The following is a 17,384-nucleotide window of genomic DNA, read 5'->3' on the forward strand; positions in this document are numbered from 1 at the left end:
AGATTTTTCAGAGTTAAAGTAAGGTAACCGCCTGTACCATTTTAGCTTTTCTCTTTTTAAACTTGTATACAATTCTTTCCCCTCCTGTATACATAGTTTTAGAAAATATAAATGAGTTCTCAATCCACACACTCGGCACTGCCTAGGACACTCAGCCGGTCCCCTGGGACGGTTGAGTCTAGAATAGGGGGTGCCTTTTCTGGACTGTCAGAACCGATGTGCTCATTCCCGAATTCCTCCCTCTCTGTGTCTGTGCAGGACAAATGGCCAGAACGAAACAGACGACCAAAAGGTCTAGGAGCCGGCGCACTATATCAGTGCCAGCCGATGAGGTTGTCCCAGACGGAGAACAGAGGGATTTGGATGAGAGTAGGTCTGATGAAGAGGCTCCCTCTACTTCCGGGAGCTCAGGGGTAGGAGAGGTAGGCGGTGAGGGAGCCGCCTCCTCCAATGAAGCCAGCGATGCTGAGGCCGGCGAAGGGTCAAGGGCCGAATCTTCCGGCTCTGACCAAGATAATTTTGCGGATGACTATCAACAGCCGCCTAAGGTCGTCGACAACCCCAACCCTAAACGGACTAGGATGCTGCCGGGTAACATTGCCCTACTTAAGAGCGGCATTAGGGCTTTTAAAGAAAAGCACCCCTTTGGAAGGGGCTGGGACATCATCGTTCCGCCGGCTGACGCTGTAATGGCCTGCAACGATGATATTGATAATGCAGACCATTACTTTGTTCACTATGAGGCGGTCATTGAAGCCGGCCTCCGGTTCCCCCTCCACCCCTGGATTAGGAAAATCCTAAAGGGGTACGATGTAGGAGTTTGGCAGCTCACCCCAACTCGTGTGTGAACATTCTTAGTTACATCGCCGCCTGCGAGTTCCAAAATATAAATCCAAGCTTCTCCGCCTTCGCTCACATGCATTATTTGAGCAAGGTCCCAGGCGACCATGGGGCATGGTATACTCTGACTACCTTGCCCCAATATTTGATGACTTTGGACAAAGTGTCCAAATGGTCCGGGTGGAAGGACAAGTTTTACTTGATTTCTTCCCCAACTCTAAGGCATAACCAGACACTGCGCCGGTACAACACAGAGCCGGCTCTTCTAGGCAGGAAGTGCCCTCTCCCGGAGCTGTCTACTAAGGCCCGTGAGCAAATAATAGATCCGGGATTTTTTGAAACAACAACCGAGCCCATGGGGGATGGGACTCACATTATAGTTCCCAAGAATTGGATCCCCCATCCGGACTTCTTTAAAGACGAGTGCTTCTTGTCCGCCTGCGGGCTGAGTACCATGTTTCCCAAGGGTAGATTAACTTACATCCGGAGTGTGTGTTATTTTTATTTTTATTGTAAACTTGCCATAATTTCTTCTAACCTTGAATTCTGTTCATGCAGCCGACGCCTTGAAGATGGTCGATCCGGCAAAGACACCGACTAAGTCGGCGGCGCTGCTGCGCAAAGAGGCTGCACTTGCCAAGAAAGCAGCCGTCGATGCAAAAGAGTCTAAGAAAGGGGGGGTAAGACCACCTGACGTTATATGTATTCATACATTTTTTTTAAAACACTTTGCCGGTCGGGATACTTACCCTTGTTCATTTCTCAGGACTCTGCAAAGCGAATACCACGATCCTTCTCCAAGCTTCTCAAAAGGCAAGGAGAAGATCTGGAGAAAGCTCCGGCTGCGAAGGCCGCCAGAAAGGACCCCTCTCCCCAGACACATTCTGCTGCCAAATCCGATCGTCCAACGACCGGAGGCAAATCTCCTGCTGCGATGAAGATTTTGAGCGAAAGCTTAGAACGCTCACAGCAGAAAGCGTTGGATTCCTCTACGACATCGAAGGGTGGCGAGCCACCTAATGTTGCAGCCGGTGCGACAACAACTGGGGAGGAGCAGAAGCCTGCGCCCCATCCGGATACCCAAGGTAAGAGAGGAATTGAGATACCTTGGCCACTTGACTTTATGAGAGTCAAGACTGAGGTAGACCCCTCCGGGGGTTCAGTCAGCAGCCGGAAACGGATGAGTGCCAACTACGCTGCCTCTTACTCACAGAGTACTACTTTTGGTGTAGATCTGACATCCAACGAGCCGGATCTTGTGGGTTTCACAAAACGGATGGTGAGGACCCTCACCCGGTCGGAGAAGAACTCCATACCTGACCTGCAGGTGGTGGACTTTGACCGGATAATGGGCCAACTGGCTGAGGTAAAAAATCCCACAACCCCAATACTTTTCCTTTATTTGAACTAAGCATATCATAATCCGGCTGCTCTTTTCTCAGGTAATGCTGAGAGTGGATGGCCTCCGGGGCCCCTTCATGCGGAAACAAGAAGAGGTAAATGACGCCAAACGGAGGGCCCTTGAAAACCTCAACTCTGCTGAATATGCTAATTATATGTGTGATTTAAAGATTAAAGCAGTAGAGTTGAAACAGGAGGAGCTGATCCGGAGCTTGAAGGCTGCGAACGACGAATCTAACAGTCAGGCTGATGACCTTGAGCAAAAACTAAAGGATGCCAAATCTGAGCTCAAGCATTAGAAGATGCTGATCAAGAAAACACTCAACTCCGAGCAGACGTTTCCCGCCTGGGGGCTGAGCTTGTCAATCTACGAAACAAGCAGTCGGACGAGCTAGCCCAAGAGCAAAAGCGGCTGACGGAGGAGAATGAGTGATAATCTGGCCCGACTGAATATCACTTGGAGCCTCCTCTACCCAGATATAGACTTTGAGGTCTACAAACTAAGGTATGATTACGCCATTGAGGTGTATGATGCCCAAATACTGGGTGAGGCTCCTCCGCCTCGCTTCAAAGATTGGGCTGCCGAACAGGGATATAAAGTCTCTGATAACGAGGAGCCGGCGGCGGATGAGCAAAATGAAGGCCAAACCAGCCAAAATCATCCGGAGCAGCAGCATCCACCTCAGCCTTAGGCGGGCCTCCCCACTTTCTGCGGCAGTATGCCATTTTGTTTCTTAACCGGCTTGTATGCCGTGTATTGTTGTATCTTTACCAACTAAGGAGTTGGGTTAACATTTTATTTCTTTCCTTCTTCACCGGATGTGTCCGGTTAACACTTATTCTGGCCTTTGTGCCATTATCAATATTAATGAAGTATTCCGACTTAGTCGGTGTTTATATATGTTTGTGTTTGAATAAATTTTTCAATTTGAATTTTGCGTATGTTTGAAATTCTTTAATATTTTGCCTAACTTAAAAAAGCATGCGGCAATTTGCAATCCGGGTGCTCTTGCCCCTGGACGGCTGTGTGGTTGGTTTTGTTTCAAATTGATTGATTGGCTTGAAAACACATGATACTAGGAGAAGTATGGAGTGTTTTTAGGCCAATCAATCACAATGGTGATTGCCCCAAACCAAGTGCACAGCCGGCCATTAGAGCGGGTGCTTTGAACTTTTAACCCAGGCGGCTATATTCCGTCTGGGGTAATCACATAGCCATTACACAAAATCTTTTGCCCCAATAGGGAGAGAGAGTGCAACTTGGAATAAATAACCTAAGTGAGAACTTCAGCCGGTGACCGACTGATGCCTCAGGGCATCCGGTATTCGGTAACTTAATCGTTCTTCATAGATTGATCTGGTCAGACGGCTATGAGTTAACCAATTCGGTCTTCAATTTTCGCCGTCTGCATAGGTACGTAGAACCAACGAACAGTCTGTTCTCTGCGACGATTGCACCTGGAGGGGTGTTGCCGGACGCCTTTGTCCATGTTGGGACAGACGGTTTTATGAAATAAGAAACCATCCGTCCATTTTGGCCGTTGGTCTTGTTTGAGACCGGTTGTATAGCCACTAAGCGTTTTTGTGCTCAGTTTTTAATCGGACCATTGGCCGAGCGTTATTACAACATTGATTTTACACTAAATGTCGAACTTAGTTGGTTGAACGAATAGTCCGTCTGAGTATTACCCAGGCGGACAAGAAATTATTAAATTACACTAAGTATCAAACTTAGTTAGTTAATCAAAGAGTCCGTCTGAGTATTACCCAGGCGGGCAAGCAATTATAACATTAAATTAAACTAAGTATCAAACTTAGTTAGTTAAACAAAGAGTCCGTCTAAGTATCACCCAGGCGGACAAGCAATTATAACATTAAATTACCCTAAGTATCAAACTTAGTTAGTTAAACAAAGAGTCCGTCTGAGTATTACCCAGGCGGGCAAGCAATAAAAAATAGCAAAATAATTCTGCAAACAAAGTCTGAATTCTCATTAATTGACTTACTGTTTACAAAAATTTACATTTCTCAGAAGTAGTACTTTTTTAAGTTATCTACATTCCAAGTTCTAGGCAGAAGCCGGCCGTCTAGGGTTTCCAGACGATAGGTGCCATCTCTGACTTCTTAATAAATCCGGTAGGGGCCTTCCCAATTAGGGGTTAGCTTTCCAACCTCATTAGCCCTAACGGTTTCCTCCATTTTTCGTAACACAAAGTCGTCAACTTTTAAAGGACGCTTGTGCACTTTCTTGTTGTAGGCTCTGGTCATTCTCAGACGGTATATCTCATGGCGCAGGGCAGCGTTGCTCCTGCGTTCCGGGAGGGAGTCCAATGCCAGCTGCATGACCTCCCAATTTGCCTCTTCATCATAGAGCATGACTCTGAGAGTCGGCTCGTAGTGTTCAATGGGCAAGACGACTTCAGCACCGTATACCATAAGAAATGGGGTTTCTCCGGTTGCCCCTTTGGCAGTAGTCCGGATGGACCATAGGACATGAATTAGTTCTTCTGGCCATAAGCCACTGGCTCTTTCAATTTTCTTTTTTATGCCGTCTGAGATGAGTTTGTTGAAGGCTTCAACTTGGTCGTTTGCTTGGGGTCGGCCGACTGATGCAAATCAATGTGAGATACCCTGATCTCCCAACCAAGTTTTGAGATGAGGGGTTTCAAACTGAGGACCATTATCAAACACCATAGACATAGGTATCCCAAACCGGGTGATGATGTTCTTCCAGAAGAAAGAGATGACATCCTGTCTCTTGATGTTCTTAACCGGCTCAACTTCTACCCATTTGGTGAAATAATCCATAGCCACCAAAATGTAGCGCTTTCCGCTTGGAGCAGGTGTATAAGGACCTAAGATATCCATGCCCCATTAAGCAAACGGGACTGGGCTATGGATTACCGTCAGGTCAGTAGCCGGGCGGTGAATAAGTTTGCCAAACCTCTGGCATTTGTCACATCTCTTCACCAACTCTTTAGCGTTTGCTTCAAGAGTAGGCCAAAAGTAATGCCGACTGGCTCTGACGGCTAGGGACCTGCCGCCTATATGAGAGGCATAGTACCCAGCATGCAATTCTTCAAAAACTTCTTTCCCCTTTTCAGAGGTAACACACTTCAATAGAGGTTTAAGGAAACCCACCTTGAAGAGCTCTCCGTTTCTCAACTCGAAGTTTGCTGCTCGCTTCTTCATGACGGCTGCTTCTTATGGTGAATCAGGGAGTATGCCGTCTGCTAAATATGCCTGGATGCCATCCATCCAGGTAGAGCTTCGGTCCAGAATTCCTATGGGCTCTTCATATATGCTTCTCTTTTCAAGAACTTCCCAAAAGACCGACCGAGGCGTATCACAGCAGGCGGATGAAGCCAATTTGGACAACGCATCCGCCTGATTGTTATCCGACCTGGGCACTTAATTCAGACAGAATTCCTCAAGTGCCCAACCTCTTCTTTGACTGCCTGAAGTTATTTGATCATAGACGGATGAGTTGCCTCATATTTTCCCTCATACTGGATAACGACCAACTGTGAATCAGAGTAGGCGTCAATTTTAGTTGCCCCTGCTGCCTTACACATGCGGATTCCGGCTAGCAGGGCTTCATACTCCGCCTCGTTATTTGAGGCCCGAAACTTAAACCGCAATGCATATTCAAATCTGTCCCCCTCAGGGGACTCATATATAATTCCTGCACCGCATCCGTTCTTCGCTAAGCTCCCGTTTACATACATTTTCCAAACCTGGTCAATGTTATCCGGTTGCACCGGTCGTGTTATTTCAACAATGAAGTCGGCAAACGCCTGACCTTTCACTGCCTTTCTAGGTTCGAAAGTGATTTCAAGACTTTGCATTTCAATAGCCCATTTCAACATTCTGCAGGATGATTCCAAGGTAGACATTGGCCGCTTGAGGGGCTGGTCGGTGTAAATTACCACCGGATGGGCCAGAAAATACGGCTTCAATTTCTTGAAGGCCATATACAAAGCAAGACCAAATTTTTCAACCATGGGATACCGGAGCTCAGCATTTTTTAGAACATGGCTAATGAAATAGACCGGGAGCTGAACGCCGTCTCTCTCAGAAAGGAGAACAACATTGAGGGCATGATCTGAAACGGCTAGGTACATGTATAACACCTCTTTAGGCAGTGGACTAACAAGCCTTGTCAAAGAGTGCAAGTGTTCTTTCAGCCGTTGAAAGGCCGCCTCAGCATCATCCCCCCATTCAAATCTGGTCTTCTTCCTAATTGCTTGGAAGAAGTAAAGGCATTTGTCACCTGACCGACTAAGGAACCTCCCCAATGCCGCCAGGATACCGGTTAGTCTTTGCGCTTCCTTGACAGTGCGGGGTTAGCCTCTATCCCCCTTTGTTCAATCAGGAATCCGAGAAACTTCCCAGACTCAACACCAAAGACGCATTTCTTAGGATTTCACATAACCTTATGCCGCCTGAGTGTGGTGAAGGTTTCTCGGAGATCAGCAAGGTGATCCGCCTGCTGCTTGGATTTGACTATCATGTCATCTATGTACGCCTCCACATTCCTCCCAATTTGATTAATGAAGACCGTATTAATCATCCGTTGGAATGCAGCCGACGCATTTTTCAAGCCAAACGACATCACAGTGTAACAGAATAACCCTGATCATTGAAGAAGGTCGTCTTTTCTTGATCTTTCTTCCATAGGGGTATCTGATGGAAGTCGGAGTAGGCATCCATGAAACTCATCAAGGCATGCCCGGCTGTTAAATCGACCAGACTGTCGATCTTAGGAAGCGGATAACTGTCCTTAGGACATTCCTTGTTGAGGTCTGTGTAATCAACACACATACGCCAGGTACCATTCGGCTTCTTTACAAGCACAACATTAGCCACCCAGTCGGGAAAATTACATGGCCGAATGAACCCAGCGTCCAACAGCTTTTTTACTTCGACAGCTGCCGCCTGACTTCTTTCCTCGCCGTGATTTCTTTTCTTTTTCCGGATGAGCTTCTTTTTAGGATCCACGGCGAGTTTGTGGATAGCAAGATCCGGGCTGACACCTGGCATCTCTTCCACTTCAAAGGCAAAAATGTGTTTGAATTCTTTTAGCAGAAGGTGCAAGTCTCAACCTTTACAGTACGCTCCGGACGGCTGTCGTCTAGAGGTATATGAGCATGTTCTCCAGCCGGTTGGGGACGGAGCTCATCTGACCGTTCACCGGTCAGTGATTGCTATTTCTTCTCTTTTTTCACCTCCACCAGCAGCAGTGCCTTTCTTTTCTTTCCGGCTGCTGGTAGGGCTGGGGCTGGGTCGGCATCCTTGACATTGTCAAGGTCTATTGGTTCCTGGCCGTCTGGGGCCACATTATCTTTGACGGTTGAGAGATAGCACTCCCGGGCCGTCTTCTAATCCCCATTCAAGGAACCAACAGAGCCGTCATCCCTCTCATACTTGATGAGCATGAGGAAAGGGATGATTACAGCCTTGGCTTCGTTGAGGGTTGGCCGGCCCAGAATAATGTTGTAGGCAGTCAGCTCCTCAATGACCAAAAACTTGACGACCATGTGTCGCCCTTTTCCTTTCTCACCCAGCCGGATTGGTAAATCAACCCTTCCGACTGGGTAAACCATTCCACCCCCAAAACCAACCAAGGGGTGGGTAACCGGATGCATGCTGTTGACATTGTATTTCAGCTTTTGCAGGCACCAGAGGCTGATGATGTCTGATGAGCTGCCGGTGTCAATAAGGATCCGTCCAACCAGCTGGTTGGCAACCTTACATTCAATGACGACCAGGTCGTCATGCGGACGGCGGACGCTACCCCTGTCCTTCTTAGTGATCAGGACGTCTGGGAAGGAGGAGCTAGCAGACGTTTTCTCATCATCATCTTTGTCCATCTTTCGAAGATGGATCTTGGTGCCCCAGATGGTAGGGCCACCGCATGAGAACCCGCCTGCTATTGTGTAGACCGGCTCCTTGTCAGTGTCCGAACTACTAGCGGGCTAGGGTGTCTTGGACGAATGCCCCGGATTCTTCTTATTAGTCCCCTTAGACTTAGAAATGTAGGACTTTAACATCCCCTTTTCATCTAGACGGTCCAATGCCCGTTGAAGGCCGAAGCCGTCGTTGGTGTCATGGCCAACTTCCTCATGGTATTGGCAGAATTTGTTTTTGTTCCTTGATTGAATGGAACTTTTCATTGGATTCGACTTCTCTAGGGACAGCTGGTCCTTAATTTCAATGAGGATGGAATGCAGTCCTTGTTAAACTCATACTTAGGGACGTACGGTTTAAATTCCTTCTTCTTCTTCTAGGACGACGGGTCAGAGTAACTAACCGTCCAGACTTCTTTTCTTTTCTTGCTCTCTTCTTTCTTTTTGGCCGGCTGTCTTTCTGTTTGTCACACTTCTTGAAGTCCGACTGATTACCAGGCGTGCAGAGGTTGGTTGCTTGAATATAGCTTTCCGCCTCCCTCAGGGCTTCCTGTAAGGTGAAAGCCCCTTTTCTTACTAGGTCGAACTTAAAAGTCGACCCGTTTCTCAGACCCTTGAAAAAGTCCGTAAAAGCTACCTCATCAGACAGTCCTTGGATCTGAATTCTGATCAGATTGAACCGCCTGACATAGGAGCGCAACCCTTTTCTCTCCCCCTGCTTAATGGTGCTCAAGTCAAGACTTGTTTTCTTAGCAGGGATGTTCATTGAGAAGTTGGAAGCAAATAGGAAGGCAAGCTTCCTAAAACTATCAATGGACCCGGCTGGCAAGTTGCCAAACCATTGTTGGGCAATGCCCTTCAACGTAGCCGGGAAGCATCGACACCAAGTGGCATCATCCAACCCTTGTAAGTACATGAGGTTGGTGTATGCCATGAGGTGATCTTCCGGGTTGGTGGTACCATCATAGGTACCTACCAACACATTTTTAACCTTGGCCAACTGTGCCGCCTCGGTTATCTCCCGGGTGAACGCAGAAGGTTGTACACCCAGGCGGAGCAGGCGGAGCTTCCAGTCTAGTGGTTGGACATTGTTATATGCCGCCTGACCTCCGAAGAAGGCCGGCTGCATGTAGTAAGGTGGATACTAGCCGTAGACCTGAGAAGGTACATACGGTGTAGTCCCAATCATCTGAGGGCCAGAATGGACAGTATTACCGCCTGTCTGACTCTCATGCAAGGAAAGTGCGTTCCCTGCAGAAGTGTTGTTGAAGCTGTCCGAAAAATTCGACGTAGAAGCCGACTCAGACAACTGTTGATTTCTCTTGCGGGTGATGATCTCCCGAGCATCAAGAGTCGATTTTTTGTTTCCCACCGGCTGTTGAGTCTGGCGGGTGTTGTTGGTATTCCTATTAGGCAGAAGAATTTTGGACCAATCAATGGCCCCGACTGCCTTCTCCTTTGGATGAGGAGTTGGCTGCCGATCTCTGACTGACTTCCCTTTTTCCGGAGGAGTCTTCTTCGCCGACTGAACCCTACTTGGGCCAGCCCGGCTCTTAGTGATCAGATCTTTGATTTCACCCTTGAAACTTGTCATGAACCTCATGAGTTCGTCTCGGGTGACAGGAGCTGATCCAGCTGCCGTGTGGGTTTCTCCTTTCGGCTGCCTAGGGGGTCGATTTGTACCCGCCTGGGTGGCTCCCCACTCCAGAGTGTCTCTGTGCCGGATGCGCTTGGTTATTAGAGAGCCATCATCGGTTGTATAGGTTTCAACCTAAGGATCTTTATCCTCCTGGTCTGTAAATACTTCCGGGTCATCGCCCAGATGCTTAGGGGGTGGTACAGACTCTTGAACCATCTTCGAGGTACTCTCCCCACAGACGGCGCCAAATTTTTTTGGTGTTTTTGTCCATCGGGAGAGTTACGTCACAAATACTGGTCCGACTGAGTTGTACCTGCAAAACAACGGAGACTCCGGGTGGTTGGAGCTCTGTCTTCAAAGATCAAGTTAGTAACTTGAACGGGAATAAAGAGTACGGAAATTTAGGTGGGGATCTACTTGGATTCCAAGCTCAGGTATTTCTCTAATGAGAGATAATGTAGGTGTAATAAATGATTGAATGTGTCCCAAAAGCGGGGAAATATCTCCCTATTTATAGGGTCATTGGAGAATGTGCCCCTTTCTAGGTCACTTGACCTAGATTTTAGTGTGCTGCGCCGTTTTACGGCGCTTTTTGGGATTTGGGCCCTTGAAGGCCGCCATGTTAGAGATGTATCCAAGGGGGCCTTATGTCAAGAGGATATTAAGCCACGTGGGGAATCCTGAACTCGACACGTGGCCTCCTCTCATTGATCCACGTGTATAGGGTATTTTTACCTTAAACAAAACTGGTGAGAGAGTTGCCGATTTTCTCCTCTCTTAGTGGATTTGGATATATGCCTCTAGTCCTGAGACATGTATTTCTATCTTATGGACCCCAAATACTTCATTTTAGCAAGCGAGTGTTTAAACCTCTATTCACGTGTTAGGCTCCGAACGTCGAAACACCTCTCTTTTATCATCTTTTACTTTGTTAAAATCATGGACTAAAGTTTCAATGACATATCGAGGGACTTTAGATGAACGATGCCATATTGAGGGGATATCATCCTCTTTACTCTTTTTAAAACCGATATCTGCTAAAGACATGACATCATCTAGGACAACCCTTACTTGTAAAAGAGTCCTACACTTGCAAAAGATCAATCTAGATTCTCTAGCGCGTTAAGACTAGAAAGTACTTTTTCTAGCCTTAACAGCTACTTGTCTTGAACACTTAGCGAATCAAGGATAGTTTCAACATCCATAACACTATTGAAAGATTCCCTATTCTTAGGGAACTTGTAGAATGAGTCTCGAATTTACTTCCTTGGCTACTTTGATCCTTGTCTATTCAAGGCTCGATGAAAGTGGAGGCTAAATGTAGACATATATTTTTGGCCTCTTGTCCCGACCGGAAGTGCTATGATGATAAATAAAACCATCTTTGTGTTGGATCAACGTGAAGAATACTTATGGACTACTGATTAAGTCACAAGGATATACAAAACAACTAGCCTAACCCAAAACAAAATGAACTAAAGTAAAATTAACTAAGCCCGATCAATAATTAGGCTTAAAACCCGGAGTTAAAACCTAATTTTGACGGACTTAGGAGCGCCTAGGTTAAAAACTGAAGTTGCCGCAGGAAAATCTACGCGCATCTCAATGAGTCGCACTGGTATGGAGCGCGCAACTCACAAGGTTGCACGTGACAACCAGCGCCGCCTCCAATGATCCACTCATGGAAGATTCTGAATTTCGTGAAAATACAAAATCGAATTTTACCAAAATACTGCGCGCATGAAAATTAGTTGCACTACCTCTGGCAGCGCATCACAATCACTTGCGCGCAACAGGCGCGCGCGACCCTTCGAGATGTGCGCGCCACCTGCTGCAGTAGAATGCTCAAAACCCTAAATGCACTCATTCTCTATAAATAGGTTTAACCCGATGCTTAAACGAACAAAAATTAACCCGAAACATTAGCAGAAACTTTGTGAACTTGTGTACTACCAACCCTGTTGTCCTAAACACTCACCCCTCTTATTACTTGTCCTAACGGTGGAGGTTCCCGAACAAGGAGTCCATTAGTTTTCTAAACGAAGATCTAGCAAAGAAAAGAGGTTAGTTTCTCGAGCACTTAAATAAATAACCTTTCTTTTTATTGTTTAAATAACTCTAGATTAATTAATTAGTGTTCTTTGACCATTTTAAATAAAATTTTAATTAATCGATTTCACATAGAATTCTTGAGTTTCAAAGATTAGAATTGGAATAATTAATTGTTTTTTTTATCACCTAAGCCAAGGCAAATCTTGTTTATTGTACCTTTTTCACGAATTTGAATTAAAAAGACTAACGATTTTGCAATGTAATTCCTACGTAAATTTAACTAACTTAGTTTTATGTATCACGTTGCATATATTGTTTGATGATATAATTGTAAAAAGGAAGAGCTAGTAGAGGCCCCCGCGCGCACTAGGGCTAGAATAGCAATTCCTCGGGAACGTTATTTTAGTACCCTCACTCCCGAACTCATTTCTGGTACAAGTAGACAAATTTGGGCATGGGTAAACTTATGGTTCATGCTAAATATCCCTTGAACTCTACTTGGGAGAAAGGCATGAACAAGGTTTATGAGTTTTCCTAAAACTCATTGGCCACTCCTTACTAGTTTCTTACAAAAGCATAATGATAGGATCAACTCTAATTCAAGGTCCCCCAAACAGTCAGAAATTCAAATCCTAATACACCCTAACAAGTGTAAATTCCTAGGTTTTTAAAAGGCCATGGGAATAAAGGAAAAGGATCCTCTACGATACACATGACCTGTTTAACCTATCAGCATATACAGTTTTTTTGGGCCAAGCCCAATGAAATACTACTCATATAAGTACTCTGTATGATCTAAACCCTACCTCCCTTCTCCTCTCCTCGTTCTCTATCCTCACAAGGATCACTCTCTCTCCTGATCTCTTCTATGGAGGCTCACTCAAGGCCACTTTTCCTCTAACTTTCTTCTCTTTCACTCTTCAGGGAAGGTTCAAAATACACTAATTTAAGTAGTAGACAAGGTGGGGGTTTATTCGATCTTAACCCTCTTCTTCAATTTCTAGCTCTTGAATTATCATGCATGAGGTTTTGTTCTCGAATTTGGAGTTTAGTTTGCTAGTATTTCATTATTTTCTTTGGATTTGAATTGTTTTTCCTAAGTTTTTCTACTTATTATTATTTTCTTATTTTATTTGTTTTGCTTGTATCGCCTACTTTTATTAGAATTGATAGATGGTACATTTAATTTAATTTAAAACTATAGATGTAATACCCCAGAAATTCCATTAATTTAAATTACTCTTTGTATTCTAATTAAAACTATTTAAGAAAATAACCAAAATATTACCGCCACCGTGATAACATGGCTAAGGCTATTTTTCAAAGTCACACAGTGGAAGTCTAAATAAATAAACCAACTTTTAAAATAAAACTTGAGTTCACAACCTCAAAACAAAATAAAAATAATTAAATCACAAGTTAGAACCATTCCAAACATGGCCCTTTTATAATCCAACTTTAAATAACACATAAAGCTGGTTAGTCCATAATAAAATAATTCGAAAAATAAAACTAGGAAAATATAACAAGTAACTCTCGGCACTCATTCCCATTATGCTCTTCATGCTTCAAGTACATGTCACTTCCCTTTTATTTCAACCCTCTACTCACCATATAAATGGGTCATAGTAGGGCCAACCAAAGGAAATCCAAATCCAAACACAAAAGTATGAATTAGCAAAAGATGAGTACATATGCACCACACTAACATGAACATCCTATCAATAAGAATAGTAATAAAATATGCTTGCCATACAATCACAGTCAACTTACTTTTGACTCATAACTAGCAATATTAATTATTAATTAATATCTTTTGGATTACGCATCGAATGTGTTTCCTTCCTTAAAAACATAGCCTATTAAAAATGGAGCTTCCAACCAGGGAGCTACCCCAATTGGCACCTATTATGCCACACCTGGGTGACGGAATTCCAACGCATAAATAATAATAATAATAATAATAATAATAATAATAATAATAATAATAATAATAATAATAATAATAATAATAATAAAATAAAAAAAAAGTACAACATCCTATAACCATGTAGAATCTATGGTTAAATATAAAACCCCATAACTCCCCCATATGTTCATACTCAAGGTATATACATTCCAAGAGTTTTGGCGTGTATCCTCTTACATTTTACGTGATTTACCAAATTAACATGTGAAGACTACAACCAATCAATTAAGAATAAACATATATAACACCATTCAACACAAACTTCTTATAATTCATTCTTGAATCAATTAGTGAGCACATACTATTAAATTTAATTAAGGTTCCTTGTCTAGTTTTGTGCACAAGATTTCACGATTACTACCTTGGTGCATAGAATGCACTAACAACTTTCTTGACTCGATCTCAACTTCCTTGAGTGAGCAAATAAATAAACTAACTTCCTTGACTCAACACCAATAATAAATGGGTGAGAATAAAATTCATGAATCATGTTTAATAATTCTAATTATAGCTCTTTTAAACATACATAAGCCTTGCTTATTAATTTCATGCTTCCTTGATGTTCAAAAATAAAACATACTTCCATGATTCACATATATTCAACTTGTATCATGTTTCAAATATTATATTCACATACTTGCATAATAATTCATGTTCAACCAACATCAATTTCAAGCATATAATCAATCAAACATGCTACTAATTCATCACTTTAAACACAATTCACAATCCTTGCATGATTATACGTATACACAAATATTCTTGTGCACATACGTACCTTGAATAACGCCTAAACTCGGCCACACTTCCTAGAAATCACCTAACTCGAAACTTCCTACGTACAATTAAAAATACATAACTATAATTAATCCACTATTCTCACAAATTTCCAACAACTGCAATATTATTTAAACCATACTAATTAACCCCTTTTAATGACATAAAAGCCATAAAACATTTTCTTTAAATGGGTAACTTAAATCCTTTCAAAAAGACTTAATTATTATGACTTAAATAAAATTCCAACATGCTTGTTTAGTATAAAACATCACTTTTAGACTAGGAAATCATATATAAATCATTAGAACCTTTTTCCCTTTTATGGGTAATCAAACCCTAACTCAATAAAGAGAAAGTAATGTGTGTAAATACTTTTCAGCATTAAATTGAAGGCTTCAAACACATCAAAAACATGATTAGACCATGAATTAATCAAGAACAATAACCTAGCCTCAATCACTAACCAATTATGTGAAATCCCCAATTTATAGGGTTTATAATTTGGGATTTTTTTTATTAAATAAAAATCTGAAATTTATATTAATAAATTAGCAACATCAAAATCCCAAAATCAACAACAAAACAAAATAAAAATTATGTCTTTAAGATAATGAATCAATAGAATTAATTTTAGGATTCAAGAAATATATATATATATATATATATATATATATATATATATATATATTGAAAGAAAAAAAAAAGAGAAAGAGAGAGAAGGGGGTGACGGTCGGCTGGGCTGCCGTTGCCGATGGCCGCTAGTGGTGGTGATGGTAGTGCCGGTGGCCGGCCGTGCCAAAAAGGAGGGATAAGGAGAGAAGAGATGCGTGGTATTTAGGGGAAAAAGATGAGGAAAAAGAAAAGAGAAAACCTTTGAATTTTTGTGAAATCAAACAATTATGAACTTATTTGGAAAAATCTTGAGGTTTTCAGGTATTTATACTCTCCTTTTAAAATTAAAACTCATGTTTACAACTTTGTCATTACTAATTTCTAATCCCTTACAAATTCTCCCTTTGGGCCAACTTATTGGGCCCCTGAATTCCCAACAAGTTGGTCCACCCTTTTAAATAGGATTGACCCAATTAAAAATACTTTTGTTGCCTTAATTCATGATCCATTTTATTTACACACGCTCATAATTTATTTAAATAAATAATTTCTTTTTAAAATGAAATAAATTATTTTAATTAATAAAATAATTAATTTTTATATATATAAAAATATAATGAAAATACGGAGTATTACATACGAGTTGTACAAGTATTTGATTGTAAATACATATTAAATGATTACATTTTTTTTAGAATATCAACAGTTACAGTGTGTTATTTTAAGTTGGGTAAACAACGATTTTGTTTGGTTTTAACATTTAAGACACATAAACAAGCTTTAAAAAATTCAGGTTAAATAGATCGCTTCAGGTCAACCCGTTTATAAACAGGTTGGGTCGGGTTAGAATTTCTAACATGTTTACATAAACAGGGCGGGTTCAGGTTTAAGGGTGCTGACTCGTTTATCTAAATGGGTTGACCTGAACCCAACCCAACCTAGGTGTGGAGTGGGCTACCAGTCTTTAACTAACTTATCCTTCTCAAAGTGAGAAGGATTCTAGGCCAACTAGACCTTGTTGGGACCAGTCGTTCTCTTGGTGATCAGATCCTTCATCTCTCCCTTGAACTTGCCATGAATTGCATGAACTCGTCTCGGGTGATGTGGGAAGTCCGACCTGTCGCATGGGGCTGGCCGGTTGACTTACTCGGACCTGCCTGGTTGTTGCCTCGTTCCCTATTGTCTTAAGAACGGAGGCGCCGCCTGGTTTTAAGTGATCCATCCTCTGTCGTATAGACCTCAAGTTCCTGATCCTCATTCGTATGTATCATGGTCCAAATGAACCTCAATCATAGGATTCTTCTCTAAAGGAGCAGCATAGTCCTTGAGAAACCGTCTTAGAGGTAATCTCCCCACTAATGGTGCCAAATGTTTTGGGGTTTTTTGTGTCCCTCGGGAGAGTTACGCCACCAAGACTGATTTCCCGGCCGGTTGTACCTAGAAAACAACGGAAGCTCTGGTTGGTCAGAGTTCCACCTTCGACGATCACGTTAGAAAGTTTTCAGAGTAAAAAGTGCAGAAAGTAAAATATCTTCTCGGATTCCGAGAATAAGTGTTTTTCCCTGTCGTAGGAATATTAATTGTAATGTAATAAATGCGTGTGAATGTAATGATTGAATGTTGTCCCCAAAATGGGGTAAATCTCACTATTTATAGGGTCATTAAGATTTGTGCCCTTACATAGGTCACTTCAACCTTAGACAAATGGGTTATGTCGTTTCTACAACTTTTCTCGGGAATTGGGCCTTGAAGTCCGCTATTTCCTTTAGGGTATCTACCGCCACGTGTCATGCTCTTGTTGGTCCACTTTGGAATCTTTCTAGAGTGACAAGTTGTCATGCTATGTTGGTCCACGTGCTAGGTAAAAAAATACCCAAGTCACTAACTAAGCCATATCTTGTCCTTTCCATGCGTAACTGCAAGGGGATGACTACGGTTTCTCATATGGGCCTTTCAAACCCTTTCTACATGGGTGCTAGAAACCGTTGAAGAGATAGGTTCATTCGAGAATGGGGTAGTAGGGCTTCCTCCTTCCGGCGTAAAGTATCTAGAAGGATCATGGTAGAGGTTGTTTCGTGGATCCTTTGTGGACCTCTCACAACACATTTTGGAATGTTCCCTTAAAAACCACTGTTATTTATAGTTTTAGAGTGAAAGAGAGGGAAGATAAGCTGTTAATTTT

The 17,384-nt window shown here is 42.7% G+C and overlaps 1 protein-coding gene across 1 annotated transcript in view; it reads left to right on the forward strand.

The window, feature by feature from the left end:
• Positions 1 to 263: 263 nt before the first annotated feature.
• Positions 264 to 17,384, forward strand: part of LOC110719928 — a 44,126-nt gene continuing 27,005 nt past the window's right edge. The window contains exons 1-3 of the mRNA XM_021898908.1: positions 264 to 591; positions 1,399 to 1,520; positions 1,607 to 1,925. Coding sequence (XP_021754600.1) covers positions 264 to 591; positions 1,399 to 1,520; positions 1,607 to 1,925 — 769 coding nt within the window. The remainder of the gene's footprint in view (positions 592 to 1,398; positions 1,521 to 1,606; positions 1,926 to 17,384) is intronic.

The sequence above is a fragment of the Chenopodium quinoa genome, unplaced genomic scaffold (genome assembly GCF_001683475.1).
Source record: "Chenopodium quinoa cultivar QQ74 unplaced genomic scaffold, ASM168347v1, whole genome shotgun sequence".
In the NCBI taxonomy this organism is placed as follows: domain Eukaryota; kingdom Viridiplantae; phylum Streptophyta; class Magnoliopsida; order Caryophyllales; family Amaranthaceae; genus Chenopodium; species Chenopodium quinoa.